At 38.3% G+C, this 24840-nt stretch overlaps 1 protein-coding gene across 9 annotated transcripts in view; it reads right to left on the minus strand.

Annotated features, from left to right (window-relative positions):
* MRTFA (myocardin related transcription factor A) overlaps positions 1–24840 on the minus strand; it is a 122353-nt gene that overhangs the window by 56258 nt on the left and 41255 nt on the right. For 7 of the 9 annotated variants that reach the window (XM_086885668.1, XM_086885667.1, XM_086885669.1 and 4 more), the window contains one exon: positions 17708–17969. Coding sequence is in view for 2 of the 9 variants with exons in the window: in XM_086885664.1 (XP_086741790.1) it covers positions 9861–9906 (46 nt within the window). In the remaining 7 variants the exon portion in view is untranslated. Of the gene's footprint in view, positions 1–9860; positions 10261–17707; positions 17970–24840 lie in introns of those variants that run through there. The other 2 variants (XM_086885664.1, XM_086885663.1) reach the window with 2 other exon arrangements.

A 24840-nucleotide genomic window follows, 5' to 3' on the forward strand; every position in this document is an offset into this window, starting at 1 on the left:
GAAATTCTGCAGAAGTGTTAGAAGAACCCTCATGGTCCAGGATGGAGGAGGAGGCAGAAGGAAAAAAATGGAAAGTCCGGGAAAATAAGACATATACAAGAAAGCAGTATCTGCTATTAAATCAATCCCCTGGAAATAAAGTTCCCACCACAATTTAGGCCCCTGGCTCTCCACAACCAACTTCTGTTACAGGAATAAAATTATGCACAGCCAGCCTCCTGATACAAGTTTGAAAGAAGTACTCAAGTACTTGACAACGCCAGAATTAAGATCTTAGGACATTTTTCTCCACTAAGTCCTCCCACACTTTTCCGTTTTCTGCTCCCAGCTCTTCTCTCCTCTTCCCCTCAATCAGTTACTCACCATTTTTCACTGAAGAAATTATCTTCCCCCCTGCTAACTCTCCAAATTAGTTGCTACTCAAAATTCTAAATCAAGCTCTGCAATCTCCTGTCCCAATTAAATCAAAGGAAAGAGTAGTTCACATAAATAACATTTCCAAGATCCAGTTTTAGCTTCTAGATTTTGCAGCAAAGTTTCCAGTCCTGCTTCAGGGCCAGAAGGTTAAACATTTCTCAATGACGCAGGCTCCCTTAGCAAGAGAGAGATGAGGAAGGGGTCCAAATAAACCTCATTCCTCCCAGGCACTAAATCAACAACCACAGCAAACAGTGACTGCCTCTCTCCAAGGAAAACTGGGAGGAGTGGAGCAGCCTCTTATTATAAGCAGCCACTTTGTCTGTCGCCATAATGCAAAGGTCCAGTACAAAGAGAAGAAGAAAAATAAGCATCAGAAAAGAACAACAAATTCTAAAAAATCCTAGAATGGAGATTTTATATTGTGCACCATCTAGAAATCATAATAAATTAAAAAGCAAACAAACTTAAATTCTGTAGAGCACTGCAAGTCTGTTGAAATTTGCTGTTCTTTTCTGGTCCATTTAAAGTTGCCAGTAAATTTCTACCTTAAACTTAAAAGATGCTTTGACTTTTAAATGGGCTGAAATTTTTCGTGCCTGAGACACCACTTTTCGTACACGGCATATTCTAGAATCTCATTAATCTCTCCATTTTCACAGAAAGATTAAGAATAGCAGATTTTCCAAAAGGAGTCTACTAATCTGGATTTGTTCTTACTTAGAGGTAACATGAAATCAGCAAAGCTATACTGAAAAGTTCTTTCCATTTATTTCAGTTTTAGTAAAAGAACATTGAAGTCTCTTAAGCTTTGGGAATGTTTCACAGTAAGTCAACCTCAAAGTACTTTCTGAACCAAATGTTTTGGGAGTTGCAATTTTTCGTCAGTGTCACATAGTAACTTTAATAAATCAAAACCACTCAATATATTTTTGAAAGGCATATATTTATGAGTTGACATTAGTGAACACAAAGTCCAAATTTCAAACCTTGACAAACACAGACAAGGAACAACAGCTTCAACAAGAGTATCTCCAGAAAAATTAAAAAGAAAAAAAAAAGAAAAAAAAAAAAACATCCTCAAGGTCATTTATGATTACAGACTGATCAAACCTGCTTGTGCTTCACTGGAAGCCACAGCTTCTTTATTTGGAAAATAAAGAAGGAGGAAAAACTCATTTTTGAGGAAAAACAATCAGGGCAAAGAAAATGAAAGACTACAAAAAACTACAAATACATTTCTCAACCTACTTTTCACATGGGATAATTAAATAGGTTCATATCCTGTTGGGGATCCAATGCTGTGCATAATGCCTGGGAACCATCATTAACATTAGGTAGAGGATCTGATTTAAAATAAGCACCACTACAGAAAGATACAAAAAAAAACCCATAAAGCAGGTCACATTAACAGATACTATTTTAGCACTTGACTACTTTAAGAATATTGTAACTAAATGAAGCTTCTTCTAGGGAGACTATTTTGCCTGCATTAAGGTTTGTATCAGTTTAACTACAAGATGTTATTTGCACTGAAAGCAAATGTTGAAAACCAAAAGATTTTTAACCAAAGAGAGAAATTCTAGGACAGCTTTCCAGTATGAGTGTGAAATCTAACACTTTCTAAAGTAGTGCTCAATAAATTTATGTAGGGGACTATATGACCAGATTACTTGCAGCAGGAGGGGAGGGGGCTCTGCAACCCTAAAGAGTAATTCCACTTCAGTTGCTTTATAACTTCTTACCTACCTAAACTATTGCTAAATTATACAGCATTCTTAAACCACACTAAGGTTAATCACAAAAGGGAGTTGTGCCAATGTAATTAAACCAGTTTTCTATATTGATTTTGATAGTAAAATTCTCTTGACAAAGAAATTAAGGGGAAAGGGTGGCAATATTTTTTCTATTAAGATAAAGGTTCTAGTTTCACCTCCATAAAGCAGGGAGGCCAGAAATGAAAAGCCAGACAGCCTCAGGACAACCAGCTGAGGTTTCTCCATTTAAAAAGACAATTTGGAAGAAGTGCCAATCTCTCCTTGGAAGAACCCTAAGGTCACAACAGCAGAGGGTGCTGTAAGTCTGAACTGAGGTGCAGCAGCTCAGCAGCAAGGAGAATCTAGACTCAACATGAAGCTGTAGGCTACTGCAGATTATGGGGTGGGTTTTTTGTCAGGTTTTTTTGTTTGGTTTTGGAGGTTTTTTGGTGCTACAGGAGTCATTTGAGACTGGTAAAAGCATTGATACAAAAATTTATTTACAGTAGCTTCCACATAACATCAAGCAATAACACCAGAGAGATTTTCAAAATATCAACAGTTACCTATAATCCCTACCATTGATCTATACCGCTCTGGGCACACATTAGAACATCAGAGATTGATTCACATTGATGCTTAGACATAAAAAAAATGTGTTTTAATGCCTACAATCAAAATATAGAGTGGACTTGGATCCCGTTATTAAAAAAAAATAAAAATCTTGATTATAAACACTAATGCAAATTTTTGCTATCACACAGGCATGGAAACTTGAGCACTTTGTTAAACTTTAGTCATCTCTTTAATCTGGCAAACACTGGATAGCAAGGAGTCACCAGGTAACTGGGAGACAGAACGGATGTGCGTCTGCTGTGTATCCCTTTAGGCAAAGAACATGGTGTAATCATCATACCAGTTTAGAGAGACTCAGCATAGCACACGTTCAGATATTAATCCAGAACCTAAGTTAGTGGCAGGCCACAAAGATAACTATGATCTGCCTGAGCCCACAAAGATAGGAAATTATCAGTCTGAGGCTATATACATAATCAATAATAATTCCTACACAATTGTGCCTAAAAGCCCCAAATAAAAACTTGATTAAAGTAATCCTTTTTTATTTCATTTTTCCAATGCACTTGAACTACATTCCTAAAGAAAAGTTGATTCATATTCATTATGTAAATGAGTGTGTAAGTCACAGAGTATGATGACAACAACTAAACAGGGCCCGTTATACATAATGCATTAATTTCACAGAAAGGAAGACTCTGTTTTGATTACAGTTAGAACATATAAAACCTGGCATGACTTTACATGCACTTTAAACCTTCATTTTGTTTTTAATAACAATTGATGAATGATACAGAAAATTGCAGTGTGATGATGACAATCTTACTGCGTACACTGGAAACTGTTTAAAACGCGCACACACGCCCCTAAAGTTAATTCTCAGAAGCTGTATTTTAAAGTAAACTGGAGCCATAAGAAGGGTTATGAGACAAAGCAGTCAATGAATAATCATTTTGTGTCTACCACATTTTTACTGTTTTAGAACAAGCGCAGCCTTATCTGTGCCCCCCTGCAAGTTGATCTTAGTTCACAGAATGGATAAGGGCAAAAAGCTGCTTGAGGATTCTCTTTCCCTATTCTCCCTTTCTCAACCTATAGGGTAACACTTGCTGTATAAAAAGAATAAACAGAGTATTCTCAAAGTAGATGGAGAAAAAAAAATATTCTTTTCAAAAGATGATTTAATGCTTCAACAAATACTTATTACAGGGTTAAAGAAACTTCCAGGAGTTTCTTATTTAAATTTAAGGTTGTCAGTAGAAATAGATACTGCTCAACTAAATTATTAAAATGAGTACTTTTTATTGTAGACTGTCACTCTTGACACCAAAAAAAAAGAAAAAAGAAAAGCATCCTCTATATATTTAGTTTCAGTACAACCTTTTACTCTAGTTTGACTATCACAACCACACTGTGATTTGCTTACTCAGTAGTTAATCACAGGGATAAAAGGTAGCAAAAGGTTCTGTTCAGATCTTTCATTAATGGCATAACTCACTAATGTGCAGCTTACAGCTGTGCACTCCTTTCTCCATGTCTTATAACAGCCAACCCAGAACTCTGTGCAGTTTGTAGCTCCAGCACAAAAATTTCCATATTTAAAGCTGACTTCAGGAACATCCCATTTGTTGCTTCGGAAAGAATTCCCACTGCATGATGACGATGAAGCTCACATAACTTTGTTCAGTCTTTGAATCACATGCAGGATTCTGGTTAAAAGCCAGTGGAGGGTCATTTTATCACTACTCAAAATATACACACTCAGGGAGCTGCACCAGTACCGGGGGAACTCTTTACACTTCCCAGGAACTTGCTACCTAGATACAAAACGTTACACTTCCACATGCCACCGATTCCAAATAGAAATCAAAAGTTCTATTTTTAAAGTGGTGATGATGCATACTATAGAGCCAGGAATGTTCTTCCCTCAGCTCCACCCTCCATTCAAAACCAAAATCCCAATTGTCTTGATTCAAGAACTCATTGCAATCTTGAAATTCCAAGTTGGAGGGAGGGGGGGGAAGAAAGGAGAAGAAAAATGGAAGTTCTACTACTTGAACAAAGCAAAATGCAAAAAACCTCACAACTAGAAAAATCTTTCATTAGAAAATGAAAACAATAGCAAGGAAAAAAAGAGTCCTTGTAACTGGTTCTTGAAAAAGACAGGATGAAATTAGACGGCATTTTACTGCTTCAATGAAAGGTCATTCCTCATGTACTAAAAGTCAATACTGAATTTTAAATTTATTTAAAACAGGAGTGAAAACACCAACCACAAACTGCAGCTCTGACATTTGTCACTCCTGAAAGAGCTGAGGAAGGGACGTGTTCCTTCTAAGAATACACAGATATGCTGTCTGTCCCCTTTCTTCCCATTAAAAGTAGTTCAGCAGCTGACATCCCTAAAGCATTTCAACTTAAATCCTGTAAAGAGGGAAGAAAAATAGCCTAGGAGTTGTGGTTTCAAAGAAAGAATGAAGGGATCAGCACTGCTTTTTCCTAAATTGAATTTAATATGTCCCTAATCTGCTAAAGCAGCTCAAAAATCCAACTTTTCCCCAGAAAACGAGAGAAGTTTTGCATTTGATTCAAAATGACACTAATTTTTAGCTAAAAGAATTGCTCCTTTTTCAGAACCAGTTGGAAGCAAAGCAAATTAGACCACAGAAGTCAAGTTTTATCCATGACAGAGAACTAAATTATTTCTGTGCTCATTTACAGTGCTGACTTCAAAACAGCTCTTCTTTTGTTCTCTAAATATACATGGAGAACCCCCTCTTGTTCATCTAAACCAAACTTCTGACAGTTTAGAACCACCTGCTTCCGGGTTTGCATACCTGCCTTGATATCTAATAGACTTTAAGATTTTTTTCAGCAGGTCAACAGAACACACTTATCAAACCCCAAAGATGCTATTCAACAGAATACCCTATGCTGAACAATCTTAATTTTTTTCAGTATACTCACAGAAAGAAGATTAAAATGGGACAATTATTAACATTCAATATATACCAAGACAGTGCAAACAACAGCGTTGTGCATTGTAACAAACCAAAGCTACACAGAACAGTAAACAAAGGTTTTAAGTAGAGCAAAACCATAAGGAAATAGAATTCATTAACAGAAGCAGCCATTTGGCCAAGTGCTAATATCCATTAATTCTGGCAATGCACTGTTAGATTCTACATGACCCTAAGTGGCCAAAACACTTATCCACCCATGCAAAACATCAGGAAAAAAAAAGTCTGAAATTTAGGGTTTCTCTCTGGCTCATTGCACCTCTGTATGCGTATTATACACGCACTTCTGCCCAGCTACCTGCTAGAAGCTGTAAAAAGGAACTTGTGACAAAACCAAATAAAATTAAAAAGAAAACGAAATTATATTTGAAAATTTGTTATTTAAACACAGAACTTCTATACAGAGGCCAGCAGCATACCCAAGACTCCTGAGATTTCCCCCAGTTGCATGAGTCCCTCATATGGCTGTTCAAAAACACTTAAGTGTTACTAAATTGTAGTCTGTGTCCTAAAAAAAGTATGTTTCTAGCACTCTTGCCTCTCCATAAAAAAAAAAGGAAAAGAAAAAATAATATTGATGACTCATTCCTTCAGTGGCCAGTCTGTTACAAAGCCAGGTAACAACAAAACCTATTTAGTCCATATCCTGACTGAACACTGACCAACAGCAAAAGAATTTGCAAGATCTGTAAATGGGATAATTAGATAATGACACAAATAACAAAAAGGCAGGGGAACAAAAAAAGAAGCTACATAGGGAGAAGATTAGGTAGAAGTAGATAATGGGAAGGAAACAGCAAGCTTTTGGAATCCACAAATAAATATAAAGAAAACAAATTATTCAGATGCTGAGAGAGTCAAGGCAGCAAAAAAGACCAAGTGACTTGGAGAAGAAACCCTAAAGAGGGAGCTCCTGCTACTAAGAGCTTGGTACAGATCTGCAGGTCAGCTTCACTGTGTTCAGCAGAATGAACACACACAAACTAGCACAGGGCTGGCCTGTGAAATGCACTGGGAAACTGAATGCAGAATTTCACCCCACTGTGTATGGCTGCTTTTTGAATGACTGGATCGGTGTAGCGGTTTACTTCCCCAAATGTCAATCAATGTGAAATGTGAAACTACCACAATCAATACCAGTAATACCCGTTCTTTAAATAAGTTCAGTAGTCCAATGAGATGTCAAATAGAGCAGTTAGGTTTTGGTATTATTTTGGAATTTTTTTCTGTGTCTACTGCTGTTTTGGAATGTCTTTTCAGCTTGATTTTCACTTTCACTTTCTCCTTCCTCCGCTGTCACCACTTGCATTGGTTTTTTTACTCCTCTATTTCAGTTTGACAGGCATGTTTGACTTTTTTCTGGTTAATACAATATGCACATCCCTGTTCATGTTACTCTTGCTTCAGTTATTTTTTGTTCTGAAGAAACAGTCTCTCCCTGCTTAAACTATCCTGCTCCCAGAAGAGTAAAGTTGTAATGTCCCCCTCAGTTCTTTCTCCAAAACATTAAGAATGTTTTCTCATCTTTGGTATCAAGGGATTTGCTTTGCATGTGCCCACCAACATGGAATACAGACATATTATTATATGTCCTGGGTCAGGAATGGCTTCATATCCTCCTGCTTCTTGAGTGGACTCCCATTAATACCCAAGCAGTAAATAAGCACAGCCTCATGACCTGCAGTCTTGAAGAAATTTTGGTCTATGGAGTGCAGGCTGTGTAAGCTCTACCAGGATAATTTATTTACCCAGCTTAGGTCATGATTATCGTATTTCTTCAATGACTGGAAAATTTGAGGAGTTGACTGGGACAACTATTTCCATCTTCCATGTTTCCAGCAGGGCTTCTGGAGATGAACATCAGGACCAAGAAGATTTGAGAAGTTAAGTCTCTCCTCAGCTAAGTCATTTTCCTCATTTCCTCATTCTAGCTCTCAGCAGACAGGAGATGCAATTTCAGCCTCTGAAGTCTCAAATAGTTTGCCCAACACACAACTACTTCACTAAGCCAAACAAGAGCAGACACCAGCAACACATGAAGTATCAAAATATTACAACTGAACAAATTGGCCTCATCATCAAGTAGCTGCTTTCCTTATCCAGAAGCTTGTAATACACTTCCATTATTCCAGGCAGATCTTTAAATCTTCTTACACACACGTTCCTGCTGTCACACTCCATTTCCCCACCAATCTTGTGAATCCATTTCCGTAAACATTCGCCCACTTCTTGATGAGGATTTTTCTAGCAGTGGTTGATCCAGGAGAGAAGAGAGTGGCCACTGATGGAAGAGGTGTAATAAATCTATCCCTCATTAGGTAAGCTAATCTTACCAGGAAATTGCCTCAATGCCGCAGAACGCCACTGCATTATCTAGGACTAGGGTTGGCTGACTTGAGCAAAAGCTCCATTCAAGAACTCCTTAGTGGGAGAAACTCTCGCCCTCAGAATTAAATGAAAGCCTCAGGAGTTACCATAATTTGGAAGAGCCAAGAAACACAGCCACACTAATTTTGAGAAAAACCAATACTAATATAAAGGCTGTTTTCCTAATTTTAACAAGTGTTAGTTTATTATGTGAGTTTCCTGAGAATATTATGCACAATTTCAGTTACAAGGACACTGAAATGTAAATTTCATGACTGCTCTTTGTTGGGAGCGGGAGGAAATTAAAAAACTTATCAGAAACAAAGCATGTTAAAATCAACACCTTTTTTCAGGCCTTCACGCAAGAGCCTTCTTTCCAACAAAGCCAGATTAGATACTATCCTGCCATATGCATCCTGTTCAACACCAAACACCTTGTTAGTGTCTAAACCCTTCCTCCAAAATTCACAGACTGCAAGAGTACAACAGGAGGAATGATGTATTATGTACAAACCCTCTTCTGAATTGACACAAACACTACATAAGATGTAGGTCTGTCCTGGAGACAGGAAAAATCCATACTTTGGCTCTCTAGACAGCAAAGAATATGTCAGGACTATAAGATAAAGGTCATACAGGATCTTTATACACATATAAAATCTTCACAGATACTTAAAAATACACAAAATTAACTTAGGGAAATTAACATTGTCAATTCAGGAAAAACAAAAACAAAACCCTGAAAAAATAACCAAAAAAAAATCCAGCAATTTTTGGGGAAAAATTAAACCACAGAATTATTGTTTTACTTGTCTCTTTCCTAGTCACTACTTACAGAAATGAAAAAGCATTTGACTTTCAGGAACACGTTTGTCTTCACACTTTTGGCATTACCTCTGTGCTGCTTTTCAGACAATGCTGCCCAAGAGATTAAGAGTATACAAACCCAAACTCCTAGGCTACTACAAGCTTGTGGTCAAATCTTACGAAGGTTACATTCTCTGTTCCCATCAGAGAAAGCAAAGGCCATTCATATCTATATATGTATTTATTTTCATGACTACATAATGTCCTAGAGCCTCAGATAAAAACGCCCTACAGAAGTATCTCATGCTCCCATTTACAGATAATTCTCATTCCTGCATGGCTCACATGTGAGAAATGCAACCCTGTACATATCTAATGGGTAAGCACAGTATTACCAAAAGGCCACAGTACTTACAAATGAATCATGTAAACAAAATACCATTGTCATTCTCAAGGAAACAAACTTTCAAGATATAAAACAAGTATTGAAAAGTTTCAAATACAAGTTTTTCCCAAACCATGCAATTTAAAATCACTCCAAAGTATCAAAAATATGTTTAATCAGAAAATAATTAACAGTAAAACCACGTAAATCAGTCAAAAGCTAAATGGAGGAACAGGTTTTTAGAACAGGTCTTAGCTTTGACTGAAGCTTTCTAATCTTCATAAGACACATAAGTTTAACACTGGAGACCAACAAGGGAAGAAAAGAGAGATAATTTTATCTCTGATGAAGCTCTAAATTGAACAGTATTTAACATCCTAAAAGTACCCATCTGCAACCTGCACATGAAATCACCACAATTCTCTAATTTGTCTTTATCTGAAGTCACACAGCTTCCCGGCAGTTCCTATATAGTTCAGCAACCATGATTCACTAGGAAAAATTAGCCACGGTATATGTTTGAAGTGGTACCTGATTGGAGTGTTGTCATCTGCATTTCTGGTTCCAGCAGTGTCATGTCGATCCCTTTCTCAACAGTTACAAGCCCTTAAAGACCTCTCTTTATACAAACACAGATATGTTAAAGAAAAAAAATAATCCAAGAGGATCTCTTAACTTTAATCTCATTCAAGACTTCCAAGAAATTCTCATCCTTGCATCATGAAATCTGTGCCCAGTGAGAAAACTCAAGTCTTTCAAAATGCAGTTCTCTGCTTATTCACTACAGGCAAGTTGGAATAGTCCAAGATCAAATTACTGCTAGGAGAAAAATGAATACTGCAAGGGAGAGCAAGATGTGAAGTTTGCAGAAGTAAGGTCCGCCCCTTGATGCTCTGTAAATTGAAGGGAGGGGGAGGGAGGGGTCAGAGACACTAGAACTGGCAGTTTTTCCCCTTTTATAAGAGGAGGATGACGTCTCGGGTTGACTTTCAATCCCCTAAGGGGCTCTGCTGATGAGGCAATTTCGTTCCAAGGACAAGGAGACCCAGTGTTAACATAAACATGCAGACATCCTCAGCTTTGAAACAACATGACAAAGTCATATACATCCTGCTGATAGATCAGTCACTTTTCTTCAGTCTTTGCCAGTCCTTTTTCTCAGTAATTAAACTACTCCCCGAATCAACTCCCCTTGCTAATCACTAAACCTGAGCTACTCTAACAGATGGTAGTTTTGTTTTTGTTTCTTAAAAACAAAAAACTTGGCCTGTGTCATTCAGACTTTTCCCACCATGGATCACACCCTCCATCTAACTGGACTAGGGGTTAAAAAAATTCAGTCTTGTTTCCCACATCCACATGATCAGTTTCATTATTTGGGATTATTTGGGAGAGTGGACAAAACTTTCACAGTCAAGTATTTATTGAGTAAAAGATAAAAATAGAATTAAGTCTTTCCTCACTAGATGATTACAGCTCCCAACAGAAAGAAAATTCAGTCTTGGTCTCTAAAGAGTCTCAAGTAATTTGACCAACAGATAATTTAATTATCTTAACAAACTAATTCCAACACTTCTGTCCCCAGAGCACCTTTCCCTCGTTCCCCATCTTTCCACAAGGCTCATCATCGTTTCTCTTTAGGTCATCTAAATAAGTAACTGCATATATTTCTACCAAGCCCTAAAATATATTGAGCTCTGCAAATCTAAGATACAGACAAATTTTTAGATTTTAAATTCCTTTTTAGCAAGTCAGAATTCCTCTCCTGCCACAACAGTATGCATAAAAATGAGTACCTAGGTGTGCAAAACTGCTTAAGCCCTATTTTCTGACCACTCTAACATGAAATAACTTCAGGACTTCTCTACCATTCAGATACAAGAGCTCCCAGACAGCTGCTCAACTGCTGAGGTAAGAGCATGGCAGGTTCTGGCAGCATATCTTCCTTCCCACACACAAACACATCTGGAGCTTTAAAGGAGGCAGGAAAAACTAATTTATCATATTTAAACAATGCAGGAGGATCCCTTCAAGTGATTATATCGTAGTATTTACCTGGTTTTCACACTCCATACATTAGTGTGTTTTAAAAGGACAAGAATCAGTTAATTTGTGTTTCTCTCATACTCAAGTGCCACCTTTGCAGTCCTACATTTGCAGACAGAGTAGGCAAAAATCCCAGGCCTAAATGTTCCTTCTTGCTATGCAATCTTTATGAAAAGGAACTGCAACAGTGCACTGTATCCTGATCATTCAGAGACAGAAATAACTCACTTTACCACCTCCTCTGAATATTCATATGCATCATAAATAAAGGAAACATCCATTTTTAGCAGAAGGTATGCTTGTTTTTGTTGTGATACATGGAAATATAAGAGGAAGCAGTATGACCCAAGTGGAAAGGAAATCTTTCCGACAGTTTCCAGGAACATCACTTAACTCTCTGAAGCATGCACGTGTACACTGTCAGTGACCACAAAGAGGTAGATGAAATTTAAAGCATTAAGCAGATGTTGCTCATTTGACCAGCAAGGAAGATGAAGACTGTACTACCAGATGTCTTCTGACAGAGATTCTGCCATTATACTTTGTGGCAATGCATTGATCGTGGCAGGGGCAGAGCTACAGCTGCAGAAGTGGCTGATGGTATTCCAATAAAATTGAGTTCCAGAAAGCCACACATTACAGAAGCAGCAAAGGTCCCAAAGCTGGTTAAGTACTAAGAGCAATTGACTATTGTGAAATAGTGCAATCTTTCTTTTGATATGCAGCCACTCTCTGTTTAAGTAGAACAGATTGAGAATCCTGCTGAATGGCATTCTCCCTTTAAAGAGCCAGGCTTCCTTTCACCATTACCGACCTTAACACTCAAAACAGCAAAACCATCAACAGAAGTCCTCACACAGACAAAACCGTTGCCCAGATCTGGGCCTGACTTGTTTAGCAAGCAGTTTAAATTCATAAAAAGGGAATGTTTTTTAAAACAGCTATCAAATTGTATGTCTAACATTCATCCAGCAGCCCCAAAGCTTGAAACCTCAAAGGCAAACTGGAGTAAGAGAGAAATTAGACAGAAAAAACAGAAGGTGAGAGTAATATTATGAGTGAGTGATTGTAGAAAGGTGTTAGCCTTGTTAACTTGACAAGGAACGAAAACTTTGTTAAGAGCTAACTTGTTAAAGCCACCATGTTAAAGCTGCCTTTGGCATTATTCTTTCCAGCTCAACTATTCCCCCATCACTGTTTAAAAGTTTGTTTAAAATATTTCAGGGAGATTACCACTTCTCAGTTGTTTGGTAGCTCCCATCAGTAACAGGCCAGTCATTTCTGTCATGCTCTGGATCTCATAGCTCTATCAGAAACTTTCAGACAGCATGCTAAATTTATAGTCTCCTGGGACATAAAGTCTCGTAACACAAATCTATCCAAGACAGACTGGTTGTTTTTGTTCTAATAACCATTCCCCTTACTCTCACACAAGAGAAAACAACAAGCCTCACTGGAATGTGTGTGAAGGACGGATCAGAGATAACTATATATTTCTTGTCTTGGTCCTTTTGCTACAATACAGACTTAATCTTCTTCACATCTAAGTTGTGGATGAGGCAGTAACCAGTGCTTGGTAATGAAATGTAACTTTGAGTCCCACTATTCCAGAAGAAAACCACCAGACCTCAAAAAACTGAAAAAACAATTTACTCATATCTTTAAAACACTTTCTCAGGAAAAAAATACTATCCTTGTTTATAAGTAAACATGCCTAGCTTCTCAAATGGGTTCATGAGTCACATAATTTACTTTTTAAAATAATGGTTTATGACACAATTTTAAGGAAACATTATTATTGTTTTTAAGGTCAGAATAACAAGAAGACAATAAAATTTGCAAACCCTTTATAGTAAGTTATGTTTGAGTCTAACTGTATTCAGTGTAATGACAATTCAAAATGGGAAAGGGATAGCAGAGGACGGAGATAGGAATGTATAGCCTAATAAAAGAATTAAAGGAATCAATTACCTACACAATTATTTAAAATAAAAAAGGTGCCCTAACACTCATTTATTTTAATAGTAAATGGGCATAAGAACATGGGCAGTAAATTAGAGCTTTAGAACCATTTTAAAAGTTCAGCTCTGCAATTTCTGAGTATCAGAACAGCTTACATAGCAACTACTTATCCCATGCTTTGTACAGCACTAACAGGAATACCTTCCCATACCTACAGCACATGCCTTTTATATGACTTGAGTCATACTGAAATTCCACACATTCCTACTAGACTTCCCCCAACACGTATGGTACTCTGTAGAAGGCAAGAATCCCAGATCAAGTAAACCCTAATCACCAGCAAGCTGATGCAAGTTCCATCCAAGACAAGTAACCATAAAATGCAACAGTTCATTGGAAAGAATGTTACCTCATCTCAAACAAGCTGACATTGAGAATAAACCTGGAGTGTTGGAGGATTCTAATACAATGGTTTTCATAACCCCTGGACAAAGATAACTATGAATTCATCTGGGGAAAACGGGCAAAGAGAGAGGGTCAATAAGTTAGTGGAGCAATTATCATAATTTCAAATGAAAGTTAAGGAGAAGAGGACCTCTTTTTTTTTTTTTAGAAATTATCCAACTACCTAAGATACGTATATTTATCACCTGGGAGGGCTTTTTTTTGTTTGTTTGTTTTTGTTTTTTTTCTTTGTAAATGCATTCATCAGGGACCTGCTCTAACTCTGCCCTAAGGGCAGGGATAAGTTATCTTAGAATCTTAGTATAGGTGACCAAGAAAAACCACATATACTGAAGAGCTTCAGATGCCTCCTTAAAGGACTTTTTCTGGCTTGTGTGGCAACAAATGACTCGGTCATAGGTAATGTCTCATAGTTAAAGAAAGTTGAGGCCTTGATGAACACCAGTAGAAAAGGGATGTAAATACGGGGTAGAAAATTCACTCTGAAGCACAAATTAAATAACTACACCTTTAATGTCCCATTAAGCTTGATGTCTGAACAGAACCTAACAATTCTGTCAAAATAGTTTACTTACACCTTACCACATAAGGTCTCTTCCACTGAAGTGACAAAAAATTGCTTCCCAGCTATTTGTGTTCAAATACTTCATATTGAAATTCTATATCCTTAATATGTTTTATTGCACTTTAATTGTGTAACTTAACAGCAGCTATTCAATCAAGTTGTTCATGGTCTTTACACCCATGTGTCCAGGTGTACCTATCCTTCCAGGAGAATGTGTAGCTGTGATAAGAGAGAATATTAAGAGAAATCTGGATCTGAAACAAATCAAAACCAACAAGAAAACCCCCAGGAACTGCGTCTGGCTGCTCTTCAGTTCTAAGAGAAGGGGAAAAAAAATTAAAAAGGAATCTTCTGTCCTAGGGCATACGGCAGCATGTGTATACAGGACTGCACTCCCTGTTTTCCCATGGGATACATAATTCCATGATGCTTCATAAGCCAAAGAAATTTCTATTTTAACTCAGCTAATAGTTTATGTTCCAGAGCCACAGTCTGTCGCAAACATGCCACAACCCATGTACAACTTTTCTACAGATACCCACAGATAAGCCAAGTCTATTTAGCAAAAGCTACAGAAAGAGTTAATCTGTTAGAAACTCTCAGCTTAAGTAGTTAGTTCAGCTGTGAGTCAGCAGTGCCTGTCCAAAACTGCAAACAGGAGACCCTTTGACACAGATAGGCAGCTTCCAGCAAGTCTCTTACCATCTCCTTCCCTCCCACTGCCATTCAGCTTGAATCTTCCTCATACCTTGAATTTGGCAAGTTGTCACTGCACAAGGTATGTTCTACAACCACTTTGGATTGCTCAAATGTGTAAGCAGATTGCCATCTCTACTGGTAGATCATCTCTGAATTTTTTTAACATGTTTGAAACCAAGGACACAACAACAAAGGTATGCCATATTTAAAAAGGAGTTTTAAAAAGTTCAACAGCTTTCAACGGCTGTGCAACCTCCACCCCAAGATAACTGAGAAGTTCCCATTTGAAGGAAACCATTTATTAATTCAAAATGCATCAGCTAAATTTCTTAACAGCTCACTGAATTTCTCAGCAGCCCACTAAACCAAGTGTTCTTTTATGCTGTGACAGTTTGCAAACAACTATATTTCAACCGCACTTTTCATTCCCACAATACTTTAATGAATGTACACACAAAGAACACATAAAATACTGCAGCCTAGGAGAAAAGAGCATTGTGTACCTCCCATGTACCTCCAAAGATAAGGAATATTCAGATAATCTAGCCCAGGGACTTTGGACTTTAGGCCTCGCCTGAAAAGCTGCCCCTCCAGCAATAAAATTCTCACTATTGTGCTGAGCCCTGATAAAGAATCAGCTCTGAAGAGACCCACCTAATGTGTCATTTCCGGGAATATCCTAATTTTCTTTGGCAAAAGATATGGGCAGAGGTGTTCCTTTTCAAATACTTTTAAAGTACAACTCTATTTTACCTGTTCCAGTCAAGCAGATTTGTGGCCCACAATAACACCACTTCAAAGCTGAGTCCATAAAAATAACATTACTCAGATAGAGGAAAACTACCTACTTCTGTTAAATATTCCCAAAATACCAATTTTTAAACTTATCCAAACAACAGAATCCTGTAAAGACTTTTGTTCCTGTGCCAGAATATCCTTTCCTTTATAACAATGCCATTCAGACTGCTGCTGCAAGTTTCATTTTTCTGAAAGGTACTCTTATCTGTTCCCTGCACTAGTATCCTTTTCCCAGTGGCATCAAAAATAAACTGCTTCTTCCCACTTGATCATGCCTTACTGGCTAAGAGAAGAATCCTGCTTCCAGAAAAATCACAATGTCACCTTCAGGTGGCCAGTTGTAGGGTGCTGGAACCAAAGGTTCATATGCTTTTCCCATATTCCAGCTCTCTATCCATTTCATTGCTATCTCGATTAAACACCATTTGAAATCTCTCCTTGCTTCCATAACTATAAAATGCCCAAGTCTACCACTAGTTGGGAAGTGCTGAGATCACAGTCTACCTTGCTGACTAACATTCCAACGTGCTTCTATTTTCCACCCACCACCTTTATCTCTATCTGTTGTATTTTATCTTAGAAGACTGAAAACATTAAGAAGTTTTCTGTTCTGTTAGTGCCATTTCTATCTTCTCCATTTTTTGTAAATATAACTGTGATCACATAATGATGGTATAATGTATATGAATGAGGAAAGTCTTTTTAACCTCCTAAAGTCCCAACACTTTGGGTTTAAGTTAATAAATTCCTCCAAATTGCAAAACACTGATACACAATTCAGAGAAAGGCATGGTCATTTTCTAGATATAAAGATCCAGCCATGTTAAATGAGGTACCCCTTCAATGCAAATTACTGTCCTTCAGTGCACATATTCTAAATCACTTTACTATAAACATTATGTTTTGGCTATACAGCCACTCTGAAGCTCCCCAGGATTTCTCATATGATGTGTCATGCAACTCCATAATGTCCAACACTAAGGCACACAGGACTCACCATGCCCAAATCCACAGTACTCTGCAGCTGATAGCATGAATTCAGACTGCAACAAGACCCTCATATTGCCAAGAGTTACCAAAATACACACCAAAAGATGGAGTGAAGAGAGATCACCAAAAGGAACCCACAAACAGAAACCACCGCTTATCATATGGTTTTATCGTTCTCACAGGATGAGGCTGAACATGCAAAGGTTTTCATGGCAGTGTGGTGACCCTGAGCTTCAGACAGTTAACAGCCTTTCAAAGCCAGGAATTCTGGTCACTGAGTGACCTTGTATTTTGCCACTGTATTGTAACCCACTATATAGTTGCCCATAAGATACTTGTAAGTTGAGAAACATACAGAGGCCATTCTCACTCTAGGATCATTAGGCCTACTGCAACACTTGATTTTTAACTCTAGGTCTTGCTTCTCCTTCCAGGAAGTCTGAAATAACCTTTCAGACATTTGCAGTGAGAAAATCACCCTGGGCAAGTGTAGACCAAGGTGACAAAGAAAAATCTACAGATGGCTACAGTCTGAAGGTGAGCTAACACTTCCTTTGACTGTTTCAGTTTTGCAGAACCCAGTAAACACAAGGTACAGGGAAGCTGTTTCTGGCGTTCACCTAAAGTAATAATATAAAGTGTTTATCACTGGAGCTCTGTGGAACTTCCACAGCCACTAACACGAATCCTTCCAATCGAACAGTGTAAACACATTTTGTGAACTCTAGATCATTAGTTTTTCCTACCATAGTAAGAAGCAATAAAAAGCAGACCCGTTATCAGAACATTTACCATGACACCACCACTTGGTGAGGACACACTGCACGAGACACCAGCACACTGTACCACTTACCATTCTTCCTTTCACTGAGTGGGGGGAGGTTGGGGTTCCGGCCATGATGGAGGCTGAGGGTCAGCTCGGGCTGCAAGGAGAGCTCCTGCAGCTCATTGGCAACAGCTTCGCTCTGCGGGCTGGGGGCCGCTGAAAGGGACACCAGCACCGGCTCATCGTCATTTTCGCCAGCCCCTCCTCCGTCCAGCCCATTTCCAGCAATGACGGAAGGGGGCAGGCACACCACGCCGGAGAAATCCACTTTGGCTTTCGTGATGGCAACCTGCAAGACAAAACAGCAAAAAATAGACCATAAGTCTCACATGAGAGTGTTGGCCATATGTCCAGTTCATCACGGTGTCTTCCATGCTGGAGAGAAACGTGTTGAGTTTGTGTGATCACCATCAGTTGAAATCCAATGAAACTTGCTCAACTCAGCAGTTTAAAAACTTGTGTAAACCTTGCATAAACAGCACCAGAAACTACTGATGAAACTACTACTGATGATGAAGATTATTAAAATTTTCTTAGAAAGCATGAGAACATTCTCAACTTTCAGTATTTTAGGAACCCAGTCTTGAGAAGACACAGATTGATTCGCTCCAGTGAAGTTAGCCTATTTGGAACCTTGTTGAACTCTTGACTACCATCCTTTATACCAACAATAGTGTTTTAACAACAGTCTGTTTGAAATCCAGTCAGGTAAAGTAATAAATAATAAACCTGGAAGGACAGCTGAGTACAATAAATGAGAATTTTCAGATAAAAATCAACTGAATGTCAAAAAATAATTCACTTAGTCCATGATGTCCTCCCCACTCACAATCAGTGAAAATGAATGAAATAAAAATATTCCACACAAACAAAAAAGCTTTCCTGTCTTAAACCTCAGCTACAGTAACCAAAATGTGCAATATATAAAGGGCTTTAACAAAACAAGTGATTTTTAAATGTTTTATTATATTTCCATAATTCTTTAAATAAGTATTCAAAAGCCACTTGTATGTTCAAATTAAAATTCTTTTCTGTTCAGTAATTTAAACAGAAACAAACCAGCTGTAAGTCTCCAGTGAAATGGTTACTGTGTCAACATTTAAACAATAACGGACATTATACAAGGGCAATCATATTTGGTTTTGATTAATGAGGATGAGGTCTCCTGCTTCTTAGCATACTGCTGTTTCAACTCGGAAGACTTGGCTGCACCATTGTAATATAGCAAGCAAAAGGTACTTGCAGACACTAACCTTCAACTTCAAAAAGATGCAGGCAGAGCAGAGTCAAAACCATCAGGATAATCCTCCAGAAACCAATCAAAAAGCATAAACTTGAAACAAGGATTTTAACAATACAGATTTTATTAAGTATTCCCCTCTTAACACTCATAATTAACCTGGATGAGTGTGACATGTGACAACATCAACAATAGTCACTTTCCCCTCTTGCATACTTCAGTTGATTAGCACCATTTATTCTGTAATATCCAGAACAAAGTTATAAGTGGTACAAAAATTTGTTTCAAGAATTTTTTCAGCAGATATTTAAGACAACAATAAGAATTCACTGGTAATGAAAACATGCTATTTCATCCACGTTGTCGTTCATTCATTCCCAGGACCCTATGTCATGATCTGAAGAGAAGCAAAGAAAAGAAGGGTGGAGAAAAAAAATAGAAAACAAAAAAAACCACCACCAACTGAAGCTGGTGCTTGTTAAAACAAAACAAATGAGACTGAGCCAAACCTTACTGCCATATGAAGTACTTGCTTTTACTTCAGTTAAAATTTGGCTAGAAAGTGCCTATCCCTTCCTTGGTATTTTTCCTGTTCAAAGCAAACATAAAATCATATCTATTTGAAAGCAACTTGTAACAGAAATCTGAAAAGATAAAAAATTGGTATCATGCCTTCCTCTTAATAATGGATAGAGAAAACTTGAAAACACATATGCTTAAACCACAACAACCTTTGCAAAGGTTGGAAAGAGTTAAAACACAACCAATATAGTTGGCCTCAGGCCCTGTCCCTGTAGGATGAGAGACCTGTGGAAAGGAGCTAAAAGGAAGAGTAATTGCCCAGGTAGGAAGCTGGCTGGTAAGGGCTACTGTCAACACTTCCAGGAGCCAAAGCCAATCTGCTTTATGGAAAGAGATGTACTGGAGACATTACACCTTGCCTAGTTCCACATGGTGGTCAGATCATGCGGAAGCACAAGTGCAGCCAGGCCTGAAATCACAAACAGGTGACAGACATATCTAACACTCACCCAACAAGGATATGGAACAACAGAATTCTCAACCTTCCCTTCTCAATTTACCCTAGAAGAGAAGAATTCCCTTCCTCTTCTCAAAAGGAAAAAAAACCCTTGACATGTCTCAAATATGAAAGATCTGCTTCAACTAAGTAAATAGCAAATGTCTTTAAGAATTTCTAACATACTGGATTTTCTTTTCAAGAGGAATTTGTAACCTGCATGATGAACTAGGAAAAACACATTTCAAGCACCACTTTAACAACAGTGTTATTTCCCTAATCAGTATACTGACATTAGCCAGACTACTGAAACTGCATCATTTATGGAAAAGCAGAGTATCAAGCCACAATGAAAACAGTCCAGCAGAGCCAGCTACAGCCCAAGAAGGAGCAAGACTCATGCTCACACACCATTTCCCTATGTGACCTTGAGCAACACCACACCAAAGGGTGTTATTTGGTACTGAGATTATAAACCAGAGTTTCTCCATTAAATTGTTCAATGAGACTTCATCAGAGCAGCTGGACTATCCAGAATTGCACCTGGACCTGCACATTTCCTAACTCATGCAGAAAACGACACAGACGGAAGGTATCTTAATCCTAGTTGGCATGTCAGTCAGTGTTTGTCCCACATCAAAGGAACACAGCTTAAGCAAACCTTGGCTTGACACTCATTCTTGCTCTGCCACTATGTCAAATTGTGCTGGATGTGCTGCTTGTAGAGCCATACTGTGAACTGTATCAGAAAGCTGATTCATCTGAAATGCAATTTTTCATATGGATCAATTCCTCCATACAAGGCACAGTTGAACCAGCAGTGGAACACCACCAGAAAACACAAAAAAAAAAAAAAAAAAAAAATAAAAAAAAAAATCAGTCAGTTTGGACAACAATTCTGGAAGTCCAAATAGGGCTGCATCTCAAATGAAACAAAACTGGGATGAACTGCTATGAACAATTGAAATGTATTTGGTGAGCCTGTCTTCTCCTTCCTCCACATCACCTCCCACTTCAGGCCAGCACAAGATTCTACACAGCCAGGTGTAAAAGCCTGCCTTCTGGTTTACACCTCTGCTCAGTCAGGTCGCTGGTGCAGTTTGCTGTGCAGCATCACCAGCGCTTGTACCAGCACTTCGCAAGGACAGAACCTGCTGATACCATTAGTACATCCAAACATCCAGCCTCTTCCTAAGGGAAAGAAAACTCCTTTTTCAGATCAGTTTTGGTAAGGAACACGTCGCCACAATTAAAAAAAGAAAAAAGTCATCCAGTCCTCAAGACTGCAATAAAATCTATAATTGGATGAGTTTGATTTAAATGTTTTCAATTAAAAGTCTGACGAGGGCGGAGAGGGATTTGCAAGATGCTTTGAGGATTTATAAACTTTCATGCTACAGTATATAGAAGTCCTGTGAAAGACATGAAATCCTTTTCTGCAAGCCAACATAAGTCTGTTTCTAGATTTCCCAGACAGTTATACCACTCTATAACTGTCATTGTAGAATGATCAATCAGATAGTTACACACATTAATATCTAGAACCTAATTAAAATTTTACAGTGTTTGTTTTCCTGTCATTTCCAACCAGACTAGAAACTTTCCCATAAAGAAATGTACCGTGCCATGATCTTTAAGTGAGTCATCCAGAAGCTGATGGACAGTATTAAGAGCTAGTATTTCTTATCCTCTATAAGGGTTTCAGAGTAAGTACCCTCAAGGATTCGTATCTGTTGCCTTACCAGGCAAAAGCTTTCTATCATGGCATTTTTCTACTCTTTGGCCAGCTGCTTCTGGGACAAGAGTGGCTGTGATACCACAGATGTTCTATAGCAGCAACATCAGACTAAGCAACCTTTAAGTTTTCCACTGTTCAGCTGCTCACTTCTGTCCCTACACTGCCCCTTCTTTGACTGGGGAATCTATTTAGCTGAAAACTGCACATTTTTTGGGTATTCAATAAAATCACTTCCCCAGTCCACAGCCAACTACACACCCAGCTGTGTCACCATAGTCCGTGTGTCCATATTAAACGTAAATGTTGGATAGACTAAATCATTTAATAACGCCTTAAAATGACTGCTATCAAAAGTAGCCATCCTGAGTTCTTTTTTACTTCTCTGTGCCTTACTCTCCCTCATGATAACCAAGTTTTTGTGTGGCTGGCTGGCAAGTCAGATCTGCTGCAGATTAAGACAAGTAGTGTGTGTGAGTGTGTGAGTGTGTGTGGGAGTGTGCGAACAGATCTAACTTAACACAGATCAGTTCTTTGATCTGGTTCAGCCTGTGCTGGCTGGCAGGAGGTGAGGAATGAGCAGGCTGGACTGCTCCTTTTGTTGGCAGTGCCAGGTTAGTGTCTAACCAGAGGATGTGGTTGGATGATACAGCTAAGTTGGTCTAAGCCAGCTCTTGCCAAAACGGGAGGTCTTGGATGCATGCCTTTGTTGCTTCCCTGTGCCAACATTGGTGCTTGTCTGCCCTTATGATGGGATGATTAATGGAGCTAAAATGACAGGAAACTAATTCCAATCCCTTCTCCTACTCTCAGTTTATTTTTCACTAGTCTACTGTTGGTCAGAGAGGTTTCCATGCTGTATGTGTCTATTTTGATTCCCTCTCACCTCCCGAGCTTTGAGCTATCCTTCAGTGACCCTGGATGAGCAGCTTCAAGAGAAATTTCTCTAAGTAATTTTGTCACATGGTAAATATAAAGCAGAATACTGTTTTTACCAATGAGTGAGCTAATCAGCTTTCCTGTGTGTTTACTGTGATACGGTGATACAATGGCAAGAGGATACGCTTAAACAGCTACCATGTAAAACAAGCTTCAGAGCAGTTTAGTTTTTGTAGTTTGCAGGTTTGATAAAGGGAGTATTCTTCAGAAAATTCTTTATGGCTGTGGTTCCTAACCTTATACCTTGTGCAAAACTGACTCTGTCTTGTTTGTCTATCTGAAATTGAAGTGTTTAAATGCCTTGAGAAGTTAGAAATGGATAAAGATTAGTTATTATTTACAAGTAATGTCTACTGTTTCTCTTGAGCAGATCTGTTTCTTCCCAGGTGTCATGGTTCATGCTTGTATTGTTGTGACAGTGGTTTTGTGTTTTATAGCAACATAACTTAAAACCTCCTGGCTCCTGAGAGCTCCTATTGCCCCTGCATGATTTTGGAAATATTCACATACTCATGGTGTAATTAAGATCTTGACAGTGTTTAAATGAACCAAGCACTATCACCTTCCCTTACATGAAAACTCAATAACCAGAGTAAAACATAGAGGAATTTTAACTTAAAATTAAAACATAAAATAAATTTTAAAATAAGTGAGTAAAAATCAGAGAAGCACAGGAAAAAAAAAACAAAACAAAACACATGCAACTCCCAAATTAAGAAAGGACACCTCTCAAAACAGCTCTCCCTTGTTTGCATTATAGGACCAAGTTGCCAGGGCAATAGCAATTTCCTACTGATTTAAGAATTGCTAAGCAACCTCCAGCACCTAACAGCAACAGCATGTGTGTACAGCTGTGCTATTTTGAGTAGACAGGGCATTTTTTTATTTTAAACTTAAGAGCAGCCTTCTGTTAAATTATCATGCCAGCTGAGATTAGCCAGCCAAGAGGCAATCTTGGAGCAAAGTGGCTGAAGTGGACAAATCTTGGAAATGAGTGAGAAGACTGGAAGAGAATGTCATGACATGCCCAAAAAGCAACTATATCTCCCAAGTCATGGCAAATTAAAAGAATAACCCAGGAGAAGTGAAGTTTACAGCAGGTGGAAGCAGAGGCACCACATTAGCTTGAGAAGTTACAACAATCAGAGTGAGAGATATCTTTAGATATCAAAGTCACCAACAGGAAGACCTACAAAGTTGTATTAAAAAAAATATTTAATTTCCTGTCAGTCAGCTTAATTTAGGCACACAACTGTCAGCAGAATTATTTCTCCAGTTAATAGAGAGCTAACCTGATGATAGTGTCCAGAAAGAATATACAACAGAGTCAGCAGCGAGGCAAATATCACGAAGGCTGTATCCTGGAAGAGGTACAGTCTTAAGGACTTCTTCAGGAATCACCTTAAGTTAAGAATCCAAACTATGCAGGCCACTAAAAAGAGGCCACCTTAGATTATGGAGTTTTATTTTAACACACACACACACTCCACACACATTTGATTTCTGCAAAATGAATCTGTCATCAGCATCCTTCACTTCTACAGTAATTGGGAGCAGGGACAGGCAGAGGGACAAAAGCAATCAAAAAGTAACCAAATTCATTCTGGATTAGAACCAGTGATTTGGAAGTGTAAACTCCATTTTGCCACAATCACAAGCCACTATACTGCAAAGCCAGTATTATAAAGGCAAAGATTGCAACACATGGGAATGAAGATGCTGGTAAAACATATATGAGTACAACTTTATCTGAGCTAAAGAACCCAAATCTGTATGTGTACTGTGCCACTAACACCGCAGTAACAGAGGATATCTTTGAATCTTCACTGTCTCTCTCTGCTACCACCTCCAGCAAATCTAGCAGTACAAGAGTCAAAATATGCTTGGGTAAGCAAGAAATGTTATCAGACAAAAGGCATGAACAGCTGTACAGAGATGTGAGAACTTGAGGGAGAAAAAATGCACATCTAGTGCAAAGCAACCAACTGCATCATTTGTGCTGTAGACAAACACAGCCTTGATCATTTTAACAACCACTCATCAATGATGGTATTTCTCAAGCCCTAAATATTCCCTTCATAGAACATTAACATTTGCTTCACTCAATCCAGCAATGATAGAAAGTTTTTAAGAGGTCTTGAAAAATCATTATTAAACATTAATTCCTTAAAGCCACAAATAGCAAACTAAGAAATGTAGTTTGACATTCCAGCTGTTTTTTAAGAAAT

Source organism: Cyanistes caeruleus, chromosome 4 (genome assembly GCF_971803275.1).
Source record: "Cyanistes caeruleus chromosome 4, bCyaCae1.hap1.1, whole genome shotgun sequence".
NCBI classification, from domain to species: domain Eukaryota; kingdom Metazoa; phylum Chordata; class Aves; order Passeriformes; family Paridae; genus Cyanistes; species Cyanistes caeruleus.